At 49.1% G+C, this 17,458-nt stretch overlaps 2 protein-coding genes across 4 annotated transcripts in view; both read right to left on the minus strand.

Annotated features, from left to right (window-relative positions):
* Positions 1–13,084, minus strand: part of CPNE9 (copine family member 9) — a 60,272-nt gene extending 47,188 nt beyond the window's left edge. The window contains exon 1 of the mRNA XM_079963376.1: positions 12,537–13,084. Coding sequence (XP_079819502.1) covers positions 12,537–12,613 — 77 coding nt within the window. The 5' untranslated portion in view covers positions 12,614–13,084. The remainder of the gene's footprint in view (positions 1–12,536) is intronic.
* Positions 13,085–15,451: 2,367 nt separating this feature from the next.
* Positions 15,452–17,458, minus strand: part of MTMR14 (myotubularin related protein 14) — an 85,416-nt gene continuing 83,409 nt past the window's right edge. For all 3 annotated transcript variants that reach the window (XM_079962449.1, XM_079962448.1, XM_079962450.1), the window contains one exon: positions 15,452–15,995. In XM_079962449.1, the coding sequence (XP_079818575.1) occupies positions 15,818–15,995 (178 nt within the window). In that variant the 3' untranslated portion in view covers positions 15,452–15,817. The remainder of the gene's footprint in view (positions 15,996–17,458) is intronic.

Below are 17,458 nucleotides of genomic sequence, written 5' to 3' on the forward strand. Positions count from 1 at the left end.
GCTTCTGGGTCATGTGGCCAGCAGGACTAAACCGCTTCTGGTGCAACAGAACACAGTGACGGAAACCAGAGCGCACGGAAATGCCGTTTACCTTCCCGCTGCAGTGGTACCTATTTGTCTACTTGCGCTGATGTGCTTTGGAACTGCTAGGTTAGCAGGAGCTGGGACAGAACAATGGGAGCTCACCCCATTGTGCGGATTCGAACTGTCAACCATCCGATCGGCAAGCCCAAGAGGCTGAATGGCTTAGACCACAGCGCCACCCACATCCCAGAAAGAAATAATACAGGGGCAGGAAAGGGGTGGACGTCCAGAGGAAAAAAGGCTTTGGTAATCCCACGCACCATTGAACCCAAAGTGATTATATGTGATTTTTGCTTTAGGCATGATCCCGGAACGTAACCCCTGTGTAAGTTGTGGGCTTAATGTACACATTTAATATGGAGCTTGTGAACTCTTTCATTTTAAAAAAAGAAGAAGAAGAAGCAGGATGTTAGTGCCCATGGTTGGTTAGAAAAGATTGGTAACTCATTTTTTTTTAAAAGCAAGTTTCTAGCCCTTATGGTTGATTAGAAACACTTGGAAACTCATTCATATATATATATATATATTAAAGCAAGTTGCTAGCCATCTTGGTGGATTAGAAAAGGTTGGAAACCCTTGGCTATGTTGTGGTGCAGTTTGGCAAACCAGATGTGTGGGGGGTGGGGGCAGCGAGGCCAAAAAATCGCAGTGGGGCAGGGAGTACATCTCTCTTTTATGCCTTTTCCCCACGAGCGATCCTCTCATCTCCTTGCTCTCTCTGCCACCCCTGCCCTTGTCGAACACTTTCCCATTCTTTGAAACTGTTAATCTTAGAAACCGAATGAATTATGTAGCCAAACTGGATATATGCAGATGTACCCGAGTTGCATAATTCATTCTGAGTACAGATCTGAGGTTTCCATGGAACAGAAGTCGGGAGGCTTTCGATGCTGAGTGCGTCCTGCTTGCTCTCAGGGCAACATTCGTCTCCCCCTCAGCCCCCAACGTGTACTAAATTGACATGCTGTTGTAGACCGTTAGGGCAGATACTTTGGCCTCCCACAGAAGGACAGCCCAAGGAAGCTGGATATCAATGCTGGGCTAGCGCTGGCGATGTTGCACTGAGCAGCAGCCCCCATTCATTTCAATCATTCCAGCGGGGCAGCTGTGGGAGGCACCATCTGCACTAGGGTGGCTTAGCAGTCATTCCCTCTTCCCAGGGAATTACTGGGAGAAGGTGGCGCTGTGGTCTAAACCACTGAGCCTCTTGGACTTGCCGATCGGAAGGTTGGCGGTTCGAATCCACATGAAGGAGTGAGCTCCTGTTGCTCAGTCCCAGCTCCTGCCAACCTAGCAGTTCGAAAGCATACCAGTGCAAGTAGATAAATAGGTACCACTGCGGTGGGAAGGGAAACGGTCCTGTTGTGCCAGAAGCAGTTTAGTCCTGCTGGCCACATGACCCGGAAAGCTCTCTGTGGACAAACGGCGGCTCCCTTGGCCTGAAAGCGAGATAAGTGCCGCAACCCCATAGTTGCCTTTGACTGGACTTAACCGTCCAGGGGTCCTTTGCCTTTTTTTTTTAACAAACCCAGGGGATTCTGGGAATTGTGGCTCTGGGAGGGGAAAAGGGGCCTCCTAACAACTCTCAGCCTACTTAACACGCCCCAGGATTCTTTGCAGGAGGCCATGACTGTTTAAAGGGGCATGATACTTCTTTAAATGCATCACGCTTGATTCGTCTTTTTCTCATAGCTAGGCAATAGGTAGCCACCAGGTGAAACTCAGTTGGGGAGGACATCTCTCTCACCCCAGGCCCAGCCTGAACAGGAAGCATTTTTAGCCCTTCCTGGGTAAAGCCAAGAGCCAGGGCTGTGTGAGAGGAACCACTCCTGTGTTCTTTACTCAAGGGAAGGGTTGAGAAACTTGTGGCCCCTCGCCCTGCAAATGTGGCTGGGCAGCAGCTGTCGTTCACCCCAGCCAGCATGGCCAACCGTCATGGATCATGGGAGTTGTAGTTCATGCCTTGCAAGCTGCACACAGTTCACCCCTTCTCTGGGGAGATGCACCCCTGGTGGTCCACACCGGGGGGGGGGGGGACAGCGCTCCTACATCTTTAGGGGTTGTATAGAAGAGGGAAACTGATCGCTCTTCATCAAAGAGGTTCAGTGCTGTCATGTGTGGACTGAATTGGCACAACAGATGATTAATAAAAAAAAATGTTGATGGACTATATGGAACTGGCGGAAATGACTGGCAGAATCCGAGACCAGGGAGAAGAGTCGGTGGAGGAAGATTGGAAAAAATTTAAAGACTGTTTACAGAAATACTGTAAAATTAAGGAGCTTTAGAAAAAAGTTGGAATAAAGTTATATGGCTTTGGCAGAAATGTTAGAAGGAACTAGGTATAGATAGATTGTTAATGCATTAAAAGGGGGGGAAACTAGGTTACAATATGTTAAAATTAACTATAAGACAGAAAATAGATGAAGATGGAAAGGACTTGCTGAAATAGTTAATTGAAGGGTTATACAAAAAGGGAGGCATTGAGGAAGTCAATGAAACAAGTGTATGAAAGTTAAGATCAAAAATATTGGAAGTGTTTTTAATTGTTTTTGTTTTGTTTTGTTAATTTAATGTTTTATGTAGTGTTTTTGTTTTTGTTTCTGTTTTTCTATGTTTAACTTTTCCTTTTTCTTTTTGTAATTTCCAAAATCTTAATAAATATTATTAAATAATAATAATAAAAAAAAACCATGTACTACAGGCAACTCCCCATTTATGCACATTCAAGGCACATATGAACATGCACACGACCATCACCACAAACCCGGAAGTGCGAAAACACTCTCTAGCAATCCTACGAGCCTTTGCAAGTGCAGTCTTTAGTAGCCTTTGCACTGACCTTTGAGGTCTATGGAGAGTTGGGGTTTGAGAAAGGAGGTTTGGAGGGTGTTTGGAAGCTTTTTCAATGTTGTTCCCAATATACGTGATTTCACTTAAATGCACGGAGCCTCAGAATGTAAAGGCTAATTTAAAGGACCCCTGGACGGTTAAGTCCTGTCAAAATGGGAGTTGCCTATAATTGGCTTTCCAATGCTACGACATCTGTGTATCTTTTGTGGGGGTGTCAATGGCCACTGCTAATGATCCGATGATCACAGTCGGTACTTTCTTGCATGTCTTCCCTCCTGACCTCACTGTTTACAACACCGCACAACACCGTATAATGCTACATGCAGCTGATGAAACAGAGCGCGATCCGTAAAACCTTATGATGCCTCAACAAATTTGTTAAGACGAAAACTTCCGATAACCTAGTATCGTGTCTATTTTGATCTAAAGAAGCCCTGCACAAAATGAGGGGCTCCTCCATCGAAATAACTGGAGAGTTGCATCACCTTAAAGGCTCCTCCAAATTGGCATTCTTCCTTATTTGCTTGTACAAAACATCCACAGAGGTTAAATCTGGTCTTTACTGAGTATTTGTTCCAACTGGTATGCGGGGAAGTTACACGACGGCGAATGTTCATTCTGCATTCATCCCGGGGAATTATACCTCTCACCTCATTAATTCATTAGTTCGTTCCACACTTTTCAGCGGACTTCCAGTCACTTTCTAAACGGCAAAAAGTCTGGTTGCTTTAAGTTATTTTCTTGTGCTTGTGTGACAGGGTGCTATAATTCACTTTAGTTGCACAGACCTAAATTTCTCGGTGCGTGCTTGAATCCCACCTGCAAAAAAGGACTAGCGAGCTTATTGTGGAATAAGCTTTCAGAGGGTTTAAGGAAGCTTGTGCTGCAAAAACTGCTGCGACCCGCCCTGGGACCTTATGGCGAAAGGTGGTTAATAAATCAAAATGATAATAAATAAAGTGATCATAATAATTTGTGACATCAGCCTCTTTGCTGGATTCTGCTTTCTTGCTGCTCTGCCTCTGTGCTGCTGCTGCTGCTGCTGCTTCTTCGTCTTCTACAGCATTCTGCACTTTGGGCCCAAGATACAGAAGATGGGTAGCATGAAGCAAGGCGAGGGGGAATCCCCTGGAGATTGCAAGCATCGCTTCCAATCCGATTACGTGCAACTCAAGCCTGCTTCGTGGCCACCCTGACTGCCTTCCCTGGCCCCTGTGTGCTCCTTAACAGCAGCCCAGATCAAGTTAATCTACGGGCGCTTTCCCCAAAACAACTTCTGCCTGCAGACACGGGGCTGTCAAAGGAGTTTCGTCTGTTGCTAAACGAAGCAGAAACACAAATTCTCTCATTATGGGCTGCGCCAGGCAGAAATCAGGCACTTTTCCTTTTTTTATATATGTTGCTATTACAAAATCAAATAAGAACCTTTTGATGACAGTACACCTTTCTGCACAGGACAGGTCCAATACCTGAGGCACAGCAGCCGTCGACAAGCCAAGGTTGTCCTCAGCATAGCTGTCCTGCACAGCCACAACGTAACAACAAAACTAGCTCAGCACAGATGGCTTTACCACCCCAAGTCAAATTCTACTGTATAGGAACACACTGAGACACACTGTTGGTCCATATAGCTGAATATTGTCTGATGGGAGGTGTTTCTCTGGGGCTTCAGCCAGGGGTCTCTCTCTCTGAGTCCTAACTGAGATGCTGTACCGCTGAGCCATGGCCCTAACTGTAGAATTACAGAATCGTAGAGTTGGAAGGGACCAGGAGGGTCATCTAGTCCAACCCCCTGGAATGCAGGAACCTTTGGTCCAACGTGGGACTCGAATCCACAACCCTGAGATTAACAGTCTCATGCTTCTACTGACTGAGCTATACATCATGTCGTCTGCTTTTCCAGATCAGCTTTTGTTCGATTCCCCTCATTCCAACCCAGGCAGGACATTTTTCACCCTAACACTTTACGTTCATTAGGACAAAAAAACAACAGCCCAGTGGCAAAAAACAAAACAAAACAAAAACCAATAGATTTTTGTAAGATTTTTGGGAATATGTTACGTTCCACCTCCTTTTTGCTCACAGAGGAAGAAGACTGGAAATGGCAAGTGGCTGAAATTCGGAGGCATTGTTTACTAAAGTGGTACCTTGGGTTACAGACGCTTCAGGTTACAGATTCTGCTAACCCAGAAATAGTACCTCGGGGTAAGAACTTTACCTCAGGATGAGAACAGAAATTGCGTGGCGGCAGCAGCGGGAGGCCCCATTAGCTAAAGTGGTGCCTCAGGTTAAGAACAGTTTCAGGTTAAGAACGCACCTCCAGAACAAATTAAGTTCTTAACCTGGGGTACCTCTGTACTTGCAGGGCCTTACAACAGCCTTTCCTAACCTGCGATCCTCCCAATGTTGTGAGACTCCAGCGCCCATGAGTCTCAACCTGCATAGCCAATGGTCAGGGATGATGGTTGAGGATGATGCAGTCCAATAACAGTTGAAGGGCAAGTTCGGGAAGCTTGTCCTAGAAGGAGTATGTGGTAGGTTTCTGCTTGGCGACTAACAACTGGGTAGCTCAGTTGGCTAGAGCACGGTGCTGATAACACCAAGGTCACAGGTTTGATCCCCATATGGGGCAGCAGCATATTCCTGCAATGCAGAGAGTTGGAACTAGATCAGTGTCTCCAGGTGGTTTTGGGCTACAACTCCCAACATCCCTAGCTAGCAGGACCAGTGGTCAGGGATGATGGGAACTGTAGTCCAAAAACAGTTGGAGACCAAAGTTTGGGAAACATTGGACTAGACGATCCTCCCTTCCTAGTCTACAATTCTATGTGCCCTACTTTAGAGGGGCCAGCCCTCGATTTGAAAGAATCCTCTGTTTCAAGAGCTATCCAGAGCTATTAGAAGCAAAAAAACCCACCCCTTGTTTTGATGAATTGGAAGAGCCCCAAAAAGATTGCATTAAGCACATGGATTGATAATATGGACAAATTAGCTACATATGAACAAATTGCATGTTGACGCAAAATAAGAATGGATAAATATGAAGAAATCTGGAAGGAATATTTAAGCGATAAGTGGTGGGAAGTAGAGGGAGGAGAAAGAGGTGGGAAAATATTGTTAAAAAAGGTGTAGTCATAGGTATATCAGTGTATCCAAATCTGAAGCGTCAAATTGTGTCATTACTGTTATTATGGTTTTTGTTGTATGTGTCTTTTGCGGTTGATGTTTGTACCGAAAAATTGATTAAATACATTTTTTAAATAAGAATAGTAATAATAATAATAATATCTTTATTGCCATTGCCCCCTCTCAGGGACAACGAAATTACTTGGCTGCTCCATCCACCCAGGTAGGGCACTCCACTCAAAATCAGAACAACTATAAAAACACTAATTAAAAAGCTATCCAGTCGAGATATCTTTCTTTCTTTTAAAGAGTGATCCCAAGGGGGAGCAGGGGTTGGGGGGTTTGAAGCTGACCGTTTGAAGCACCTGGCAGCAGGCAAGTCACCCTGTCCGGCTTCTGCGAGATGTATCGTACTCCCAATTTGAATTATACTCATTATTTCTGAATTTGCACCTGCGGGTAAAGTTACCAGCTGCATCTTATGCAGGTCCGTGTCCAATTCTGCACTCTTCTTTTTGGTGACGTTTAAGCGGCTGCCTCCGTCTACCTCTGTGTCAATTCTGCAAAGGAAAGAGCCCCCAGGGAAGGAGCCTGTCCTAAATGGTTGCAATTAATAGTGTGTCTAACTCAATAGTTTAATAACCTACAAGTGGGCAGGAGGAGAGAACAGCAACATAAAACCGAAGTATAAATTTTTAATTTTAATTTTAATTTTGAATAAACCTTTTATTGCCTCCTTGGCATCGTAACGGGCTGGCTTCCCCTTCTTTTAACACAGTTCTCTGTATCCTGTGTATGCTCCTATGGTGCCCAGTTGCAATTTCTGCTTTGGTTGTAATGGAGGGACCATAGCTCTCAGTGGCAAGAGCACATGTGTTTTACATAACGCGTCTGCTTTGCGCTCTGAATTTTTAAAGTTCGCATCATTTGCTGCTTAGTGTATGTTGTCTTCAGCTTCCTTTCATTGTACAATTGTTTTGGAACTGCTTTGAATTTTTGTACTTTTTGCTGATCTTGTCATTTTTTAAAAAAAAAATCATTTGAATCCATTGGATGCCTACTACAAATTGAGATCAATAAAATAAATAAATTCAAGGGTTCCATGCAGAAGGTCCCAGGCAGTAGTGCTGTGATACATTTCAAGGGGTAGGGACTCATATTAACTGCCCCCATAGCCAAACCCACAAGAAATATCTGATAATGCAGGTAAGCTGCACAACAAACAACAACAGTACATGACTCAGGAACGCCACCAAAGATAAGGAAACAAGTTTCCATCTTTTTCTGGATTACTTTTCTCAAATCAACCTACTTGAAAGCCTTGTTATCACCTCATGCACTTTCCAGAGCAGGAGGCCATCAATTACCCAGGTGCCCCAGCACAGGAGGCAATTGCTCCTGCCCTGAAAGAAATGCCCAGAGCCCCACTGTCTTGCAACCCCCCTCACCCCACTGGTCTTCCCAGCTTCAGTCCCTGGCATCATTAGTTAGTGTGTGTAGTGCTTTAGAGTGTTGCATATGAGCCTGGAAGCCCTGGGTTCAAATCCTCACTCATTCATGAAGCTCACTGGGTGACTTTGGGTCAGGAACACTTTCTCAGCCTGATGATAGGCATAGGCAAACTCTGACCCTTTAGATAATTTGGGACTACAATTCCCATCATCCCTAGCTAACAGGACCAGTGGTCAGGGATGATGGGAATTGTAGTCCCAAACATCTGGAGGGCCGGAATTTGCCTATGCCTGGTTTAGCCAGTCTGGTATATACTCTTTAATCTCATCCATTTTTCTCATTTTTGGCTCTCTTTCTGGAAAATCTCAGAAATCATTGTAGGTACCCCAGTTATCACTCATATTAATTCCGCCTGCCCTTGTATCGACTTCTATTGGGGATAAAATGGGGAGCGGTAGAACCAGGCACACCAGACTGAGCTTCTTGGAAGAATGGCAGGATCTCATTGTTAAAAAATAAATAAATACCAGATGAGAGCAGGTGATAGAAAAGACAGGTCCTAGCCTGAAAAGCACAATAGCTCATGTATGAGCTTCAGCTGGGATGGCTCAGTCGGTGGAGCATGAGACTCTTAATCTCAGGGTCGTGGGTTCAAGTCCCGAAATATTCCTGCATTACAGGGGGTTGGACTAGATGCCCCTCGTGGTCCCTTCCAACTCTACGGTTCTAAGTCTTCACAAAATGAAACAAAAAACCCCACAGAAGACAGATTAGGGCTGAAGAGAATCAGTTTTCCATGCAGGAAAAAAGTGACCAGTTCCACCCCATTCCTCCTTCCTGAAACGAGGGAGGAGATACTGCCTGCCATTGTAGAAGGTACTGAGTTGGGTGGATAATAATAATATTTATTATTATTATTATTATTATTATTATTATTATTATTATTATACCCCGCCCATCTGGCTGGGCCTCCCCAGCCACTCTGGGTGGCTTCCAACAAAGACTGAAAATACATTAAAATGTCACACATTAAAAACTTCCCTGAACAGGGCTGCCTTCAGATGTCTTCTAAATGTCAGGTAGTTGTTTAGCTCTTTGACATCTGGTGGGAGGGCATTCCACAGGGCAGGTACCACTACCGAGAAGGCCCTCTGCCTGGTTCCCTGTACTTTGCTTCTCGCAGTGAGGGAACCGCCAGAAGGACCTCGGCGCTGGACCTCAGCGTCCGGGCAGAACGATGGGGGTGGAGACGCTCCTTCAGGTATACTGGGCTGAGGCTGTTTAGTGCTTTAAAGGTCAGCACCAACACTTTGAATTGTGCTTGGAAACATACTGGATCACAGGGCAGCTTCCTGCCTTCCTGTGTAGTTTGACCGCTCTGTGAGACCTGGACAAACTGGCATTCTGCCATGGTCCACAACCACCCACAACTCTTACAGTCAGGACCAAATAACCCAATCCTGTGCTGGAAGTCCTAAGGGGAGAGAATTTGGTGACAGCCACAGACAGAGGTTTCGCCTTGGACATGGGGGGGGGGGGTCCATCTACACCCCTGGTGCTACTGACCGTGACAGAAAAACATATGATAGGTAGAAGGAGATAGAGAAGAAGAAGAAGAAGAAGAAGAAGAAGAGTTTGAATTTGATATCCCGCTTTATCACTCCCCGAAGGAGTCTCAAAGCAGCTAACATTCTCCTTTCCCTTCCTCCCCCACAACAAACACTCTGTGAAGTGAGTGAGACTGAGAGACTTCACAGAAGTGTGACTAGCCCAAGGTCACCCAGCAACTGCATGTGGAGGAGCGGGGAATCGAACCCAGTTCACCAGATTACAAGTCCACTGCTCTTAACCACTACACCACACTGGCTCTTGTGAGCAGACTTTTTCATTAACTGCTTCCCAGGACTGAAGCAAAAAGTCCAGGCTCAGCTGGGTAGAATGTGGTGCTGATTGTGGCACAGCATACCTGAAGCTTAACGAATCAATAACTAGGAAGATGCACGTTGACCCGAAACTGGTGAAATCTGAAAGGGGCAGTGGGGGGAAGCAGGAAGGTGCATGCAAACTCCCAAGCATCACAAATGAACCATGAAGAAAAACATATTTTGAGGGCAACAGGTCAGATCAGTGTGGGGGAACTGTAGCCCTCCAGGAGTTGTTGAGATTCGACTTGCAGCAAAGCCAAAGGGCAGGGAAGGATGAGTGTTGTTATCCATCAACTTTTGGAGAGCCACACCATCTCCAGCCCTGTAGTCACAGGTAGCAAGACTGAGCCACGAAACAGGTGAGGGGACCATTTAAAGACATTTCCCCTCCGTGGACTAGGTCTTTCTGGTGTTGTGTTAAAGGAACCTGCTAGATGGGTCGAAAAGCCTGTAAAGTCCTGCGTTCTGCGACCACCTGGATGCCAGCAGGGCACGAAGGCGAGAGCCCATATCCGTACTTTGTCTCCAGCCTCTGGGGCTCAGCAGCCTGTTGTTGTTGAGTCATTTAGTCGTGTCCGACTCTTCGTGACCCCATGGACCAGAGCACGCCAGGCACCCCTGTCTTCCACTGCCTCCCGCAGTTTGGTCAAACTCATGCTGGTAGCTTCGAGAACACTGTCCAGCCATCTCGTCCTCTGTCGTCCCCTTCTCCTTGTGCCCTCCATCTTTCCCAACATCAGGGTCTTTTCCAGGGAGTCTTCTCTTCTCATGAGGTGGCCAAAGTCTTGGAGCCTCAGCTTCACGATCTGTCCTTCCAGTGAGCACTCAGGGCTGATTTCCTTCAGAATGGATAGGTTTGATCTTCTTGCAGTCCATGGGACTCTCAAGAGTCTCCTCCAGCACCATAATTCAAAAGCAACTATTCTTTGTCGATCGGCCTCCTTTATGGTCCAGCTCTCACTTCCATACATCACTACTGGGCTCAGCAGCCTACTGCTGCTGAACATGGAGGCTCCATTCCACCATCGCGGCTAGGATTTCGGAGGAGCTACCCTCCTTGGCACGGCACCCTCGGCTTCATGCCTTGGCCCCCGAGCAGACTTGGCATCTTTCTCAGCAACACAGCCCAACATCTCGCTGCGGAGAGAGACATTCCTTCTGTTCACCGTGGGACATAGATTTCTGCTCTTCTGCAAGTGAAGTGGGTGATGCTTATCGCCTGTGGTAACCACTCTCCTCTGCCTGACAGGAGGAAGGCTTATTTTCTCTGTCCATTCAGGTCTATTTTTAAACACAGCCTCCAGGGGCTCGGATTGATTGGCTTACAGGCATTGCTGCGGTGCGCAGGCCTTCTCCCTGCAGCCCAGGTTCCCCTCCACCCTTCTAGCTACCCTCGCACCCATCCTCCCAACACTCTGCCCACAGGAAAGGGAGGGAGGAGGAAGTGTGTTTCCCAGATACCTTATCTGCATACACTCCATAGGTCTAAAATACAGCATTGTATTTATTACACAGGTTTCAAATTCTGCAACCAGAAGCAAAACTTGCATTCCGATCATCAGAATAAATCGGGCAAGTTTACCCAAAACAAGCACCGTTAATAAGTAGGCTTGAATCTCTCTGAACATGTTTTCGGCCCAAATTTGTGGTTTGGAGTTTCTGTGCTGGGTACTGAAATAAGGGTAAGGGAAACAGAAATTTAAAATGAAGGGAGAAAAGAGAATTAGATATGTAAGAGCAGAGTGCCAGGGGTGAACTCCACTCCTATCTTCTTGGCCAGTAGAGCTTTAAGGAGGAACAAACTCTTATCTCCAGACCATCAGAAGCCCCACCTAGTATCTCTCTATGTTCCAGGCTTGCAGGAGCAACCAGCAACAGCTTTGCACATCCTTCACGAGGACCAGAAACCTGCTTCTTTTGCTAAGAGGATGTTGGGATTCTGCCCAAAGTACTGGATTTCGTGTTGCGACCAAATCCAGAGTTTTGCTGCTAGGATGAGTTTTGAGGAACCTGTACGTGGTAATATCAAGCTAAGCTTAATCAGAAACAAACTAGCCAGGGGGGAAATAATAATAAGGTGAAGTCCTAAAAGGTGAGTAATTGTCCAGTAATGAACACCCTCCCTTTCCAGGTATTTTGTTAGGGCAAGCAGCTGGATCCAAGAGAAGCTCCAGGCGTCTTCCAAACCTGTGATTCAAGCACACTGCACTTACACAATGACTCCAGTGTAAAACGTGTGCTACGCACATTTAGATGTTGATTAAACTTATATGGAGATTGGGTCCATTCAAGCACCAAGACGAAACACGAACGATATTGCAAAGGAAGGAGCAAGAACATCATGTTTGAAAAGCACTCTCCAAGGGTGATACAAACACACGCCGGCTGCTGACATGCTGAATGTACCAAATGCATATGGGCACCTCCACGCTCAGTGCAATATGTGAATGGAACAGGATTGCTGACCTGAAAGAGCACATACAGCAGGGGGAAAATCTGTGAAGGCTGCAAACAGAGAGAACCACACATGCTGAGCCTAAGCGTTGCATGCACACACACACACACATACACATACACACAGGTAAATGACATGCGTAACACTTGACTACGGCATGCACACATATATACACACAGACAAATTCATGCGCCCTCGCTGTGCCCAGGGTGGCACGCACAAAACTGTACACACACCCACACCTCTCCGAGGCACCAATTCACTGGGCTCGTGAGATGTACAAATTGTATAGCAACATGACTTGCACGCTAGGCTCCTAGTTACCCCCCACCCCCCTCACACACTGTTGGACAATCGTGATGCACTTTTTTGCACAAGCGTGAGCCCACCCCGGGCGCTTCCCGGGCACTGTTTACATCGGGACAAATCCACGCGCATCCTGCAGGGCTCGCAAGCGGGGAGGCGTTTCTCTCTCCGTCAGGTTTCCCTCCCCGAAGTACTGTAAGCCCTGAGACAAGAAGCGATGCACTCGATCCACGCGCGGGGTGTAATAACGGGACGCGAGGAGCGGATTTTCGGGGGCGCTTCCTCCTTCCTTGCCTCCCTCCCTGCCCGCCTTCCCCGTCGCCCACCCCTCTCACCTGCAGGAGACGGTGAGTTCCACCTTGGTGGCCGGCACCCTGGAGGGCGCGGACTCCAGATCTCCGGGAGACGCCATCCCCGCCGGGCTCCAGTCGCGCTAGGGGCGAAGCGGGGCGCGCTCCATGGGGCGGGCAGCCGGAAGCACCGGAGCGCAGGAGGCTCCTTCGATCGCCGCTCTGGCTCGCTCCGTCTAGCCGCGTCCGCTCCCGCTCCAGGTGGCTGCACGTGTGTATGTTGGGGTGGGGTGGGGTGGGGAGGGACCGCTGTAGGGCAGGGCGGGCTCCCCACTCTCCCGCCCTTCCTGCTTCCCGCCTTTGCCCGCCCCCAGGGGCGCCCTTCGCGCTCAGGCGCCGGCGCCCGTCGGAGAGGCGCGGGGAGCTGTCCGAGGTGCTGAGATCCAACCCGACCGCGGCCGCCTTTCCAAAGGCGCGCAGGGCTGTCCAAGGCGATCCTCGCTTCTTGGTCGGCCTTTCAGCGGGTCGCCCCTCGCACCCTCCCTCGGCGCCCTTTTTTCTTGCGGCTCCGCCCAGCGAGGAGATGGGACCGGGATAGATCTCTCTGGATCTCTCTCCCGGCTCTCAGTAAAGCGGGCCAGTTTGAAAGCTCCGCCGCTGTTCCGTTGCGTGGGTTGGGCTATTTATAGACCGGGAGAGGAAGGCGGAGGAGCGGCGCGGCGCGACCCCGGGTCCTGCCTTGAAGCGCTCGCCCAGCGCCGCGAGGGGGTGGCGGGGATTGGGGCGCCATCAGGCGTGATCCCCGCAAAAAAAAAAAAGTTAAAATAAAAATATGAGAACGATTGTATAAGGGGAAGTTGAAACTTGTTCGCCTCTGCGACCAAGCCGGAGAGAGGTTGCGCAGCTCCAAGCTAATCGGAGTGAGTTGATGTTTTTTCTAGGCGGAGCGGAGGCGCCTTTTCGCGGAACCGGTCTGGCAAGGGGGTGCAAAACATCGCATTTCCCCATTCTGGTTTACTCAGGAGCCAAGTTTCACTGAGTTCAGAGGGGTTAATTTCCAGGGTGTGCAAACGGATTGAAATCCGAAGCCTGATACGCCCAAGATCCAGAGTTTGTTTGAAGGGCTTGTGGGGTGGGGGGCGCTAGTGCTTTAAAGTGTTAATACGTCCCCTAGCTTCGTTATTGCAGGTTTCAAAACCCAAGCCTCAAACATAGGAAAGGCGACTTTATATCCCCCCCTATTTTATTTATCCACCGTTTTCTGAAGCTTTCTTAGATTGCTGGGAGAAGGCAGGCAGTCCTACAAGTTGATTTCTTGTTCTTTTGAGCACTTCCACCCTCACCCATGGGACGCAGGTGGCGCTGTGGGTTAAAGCCTCAGCGCCTAGGGCTTGCCGATCGAAAGGTCGGCGGTTCGAATCCCTGCGGCGGGGTGCGCTCCCGCTGCTCGGTCCCAGCGCCTGCCAACCTAGCAGTTCGAAAGCACCTCCGGGTGCAAGTAGATAAATAGGGACCGCTTACCAGCGGGAAGGTAAACGGCGTTTCCGTGTGCGGCTCTGGCTCTGGCCAGAGCAGCGATGTCACGCTGGCCACATGACCCGGAAGTGTCTCCGGACAGCGCTGGCCCCTGGCCTCTTAAGTGAGATGGGCGCACAACCCCAGAGTCTGTCAAGACTGGCCCGTACGGGCAGGGGTACCTTTACCTTTACCTTTACCCTCACCCATAGGACAGAAATGAGCTCAGCCAGTCATGCTTACAAGTAGATTACAGGGGAAAGCAGCATTGTTTTGGAAGTATTCTCTCTCCCCCCCCCCCCAATAAAAACACAGAGTTTGCCATTTTGGCCCATCCATCCCTCCCACAAGTTTTGGGAAAACTGTATCAGCAACAGTAAGAGGAGAAAGAGGACTGAAAGAGATACAGAACAGATGCAAGCGCATTGATGAGCCCCGGGCTGATGGTTTGATGCAGCATAAAGAAGATTCCTAAGAATAGTGGAAGGAAAACATTGGTATGCTTTAGTGGAGAAACAGCCAATATCCTGCACCAACCATGCCTACTGGAAGACACCCATGGATCATCCAGTCCAGGGGTGGGCAATTTGCAGAATGCGACCTCCAATGTGACCCACCCAACAGATTTCCCCACAGTTACGTCTTAGTTCCTCAATGCTTTTGATGGAGAGGGATGGGTTCCTGGGACTATAATGGCATCTCTTTGTATCCTGGATGGAGAGGTGTGCATGTATGCGCTTGTTGCAGTACAAATCGCCCATCCCTTGCGAGTTGTGCCTTCAGGGCTTTAGCTCCACCCATTTGATGGCACACAGCACTTGGAAGCAAAGGCAAAGCCTAGTGGGGAGAGGTCCCCAACGTCTAAAGTCGAGTCCATGGCTGCCTTTGCCTGCACTTCTAAAGCAGAGTAAGAGTGAAGAGAGATTGCTTACTGACAATCTGATTTCGTTTAAATAAAGGAGCATTGTTGGGAAGTTTGCCTAGGGACTGTCTGCTGAGACGCCTCGAAAGCCAGCTAGATTGGGCTGGGATGGAGCTCCTTCAGATGACAAACGAGCCTGTGTCCAGCAAAAATATGAAAAGGTACAGAATTATGCAAACAGGAAGAATGCAGAAGCTCGATTCAGATCGATGGAGGACAAGAACCTTAATGTTAAGCACACAGCCCAACGAGGGCTGCGGGAGTTTTGCCCAAGATCTGATGGAGCTGAGTGGGATGTATAGATTCTACCTCCCTTAAAGGCTCCTCCCACTTTGGGAACCAGGCCTCTATGTAAACGAAAGGGTGGGGGACCCAGCAGCCTTCCAGATGTGGTTGGACTCCTCCTGTCAGCTCTAGATTGCCTGGGGTGGCGCGAGGTACAAGCCTCGCCTGTCTAAAAGCTTTGTGCAGAGCTCACAGCCTAACGCAAAGAGAAATCAAACACACAAAGAACCAGAAGACGGGGTGTTTGACACATTTTACTGTGGTGATTTGTCAGAGCTAGCCAAATCCTGTATGAGTTGGGGGGTGGGGTGGGGGTGGAGAACCATTCCCCCAGCTCATCATTCTAGTGGAAACCAGCCCAGCCCAAGGCAGCTGAAAGCTGTGACCAGTCAGTCAGTCAGTCAGTCAGTGATGGACCCAGAAGGGCTGGCAGTCAGGTAGCGTACAGAGGAGAGCGTAGCCTGATGCTCTGGCCCAAGCCAGAAGCTGGCCACTGGGCTCTCATGGCTTATGAGGTTCCTTCACCTTCCGGACTAGAAAGCAACCCAGACAGGGCAGCGTTGCTGTTGTTGTTGGTAGTGGTGGGTGGTGGTGGGAGGGGGTCTCAAAGAACGCTGCTTCCTCTTAGTCCAACGCCACGGGCAAACTGCTCCAGAAGGCCACCGATGGCTCCCGATGGGCTGGACATCACAGGCTTCAGACCCACCGTGCTGTTGTATGCTGCCAGAAACGCCGAGCGCACGTCCTCCAGCCGGGTCTCCCTCTCCGTCAGCGTCACCAGGCTGTAAGGACAAGGAAGGAAATGGCAATTTTTGGAACTGTTCAAAGGGCTCCCCTTAAAATCCCATTGGCTAGCATCTCTCTCTCATGGATGCTTTAGTGGAGATTCCTGCACTGCAGGGCTGGCTGTCCTGTGGGGTCCCTTCCATTTCTACGACTCTATGAAATCCGTATCCTCTGCAGAAATGTGTCAGTGTCCTATATTGCAGATGGGTGGGGAGAGTTGCTTGCCCAGTTCACAGCAGAAGCCAGATTTGAAACTTGTGAGAATCAGCTAGGATTTGGTCCCAAGGAGATACTCCTGCGAGGCAGAGAGGAACGCTAAACAACCTTTTCCATCACCCCCTGCAATGCCATTCTTTTTCTTTGGCAATACAGGAAGCTGCCGTAAAACAAGAGCCAGACCGCTTGTCCGCCTAGCTCAATAGCAGTGGCTCTCCAGGATTTCAGACGGGGAAACCTCTTCCTAGCCATACCTAGAGACTGCAGAGATTGATCCCGGGACCTTCTGCATGCAAAACAGATGTCCTACTGCTGATCTATAGGTCTTCCTCCATAGGGGAAGTTCACAAGTTCTAAACTTCATACTTCACAGCTTGGCCTTTTGGCCACCAGCTCTCTCAAGATGCCGGTGAAATGCGCGACTTCATTTCGCACAGCTCCGAGAGTGATTGACACTTCAAAGCCAGCTGGCTTCCCTTTCCTCTGGTGGCACGGAGGGGGAAAGGAAAACAGACGCCCACTGGCTCCAATGCAGAAAGCTTCTGCACCTTTTCGCCGCCTGCATCTCGCCATGCAAGCGAGGAGACCGTGACCGAAGCACGAGTCCCGGAACCCGGTCGGCTGCGGCAGAAAGCTGCTCAGGGCCTTCCAAATCAGAGGCAAACACTCCCCCGGTCCCTGACAGGGCTTCGGAACAGAACAGAAGCAGCGTCTGCTCAAGGCAGCTGCTTCTGGGGCTGCCTGAACTCTGACACTCCGCACCGGTTTGGGGAAGGGGCAAAGCTCAGCAGGAGAGCCCCTGCTCTGCGTGCAGAAGAATTCAAGTTAAATCCCCAGCATCTCCAGGTTGGACTGGTGGAGAGCCCTGCCTGTAGCCCTGGAGAGGTGCTGCCAGTCCGTGTCAGCAATACTGAGCTGCGTCTGATTGTATAAGGCTCCTATGCTCAGTTGCCTTTGCACTGAAGTATTTCTGGGCCGCCTTGGCTGGAGAGCGAGGAGAAGGCAAAAGGAGAGGAAACGAGGGGAAACTGGCTGCACGGTTATAGTTAGGGCCCAGAATTTTTGTGTTTGTTTGTGTGGGTGGGTGGGTAGGTGGTGGGGAGAATCACAGCCATGGGAGAGGCTCAGGAAGCCACGAAGGCCAAACTCTTTGGAATGTCAGAACCCACACCTCCATCTCCACCGCCCATAGGGCCAGATCATTATTCCGCTGAAAAGAATTCCTATCCTCCGCTCCTCCCCC

This window comes from Podarcis cretensis (assembly GCF_951804945.1).
Source record: "Podarcis cretensis genome assembly, chromosome: 2".
NCBI classification, from domain to species: Eukaryota; Metazoa; Chordata; class Lepidosauria; order Squamata; family Lacertidae; genus Podarcis; species Podarcis cretensis.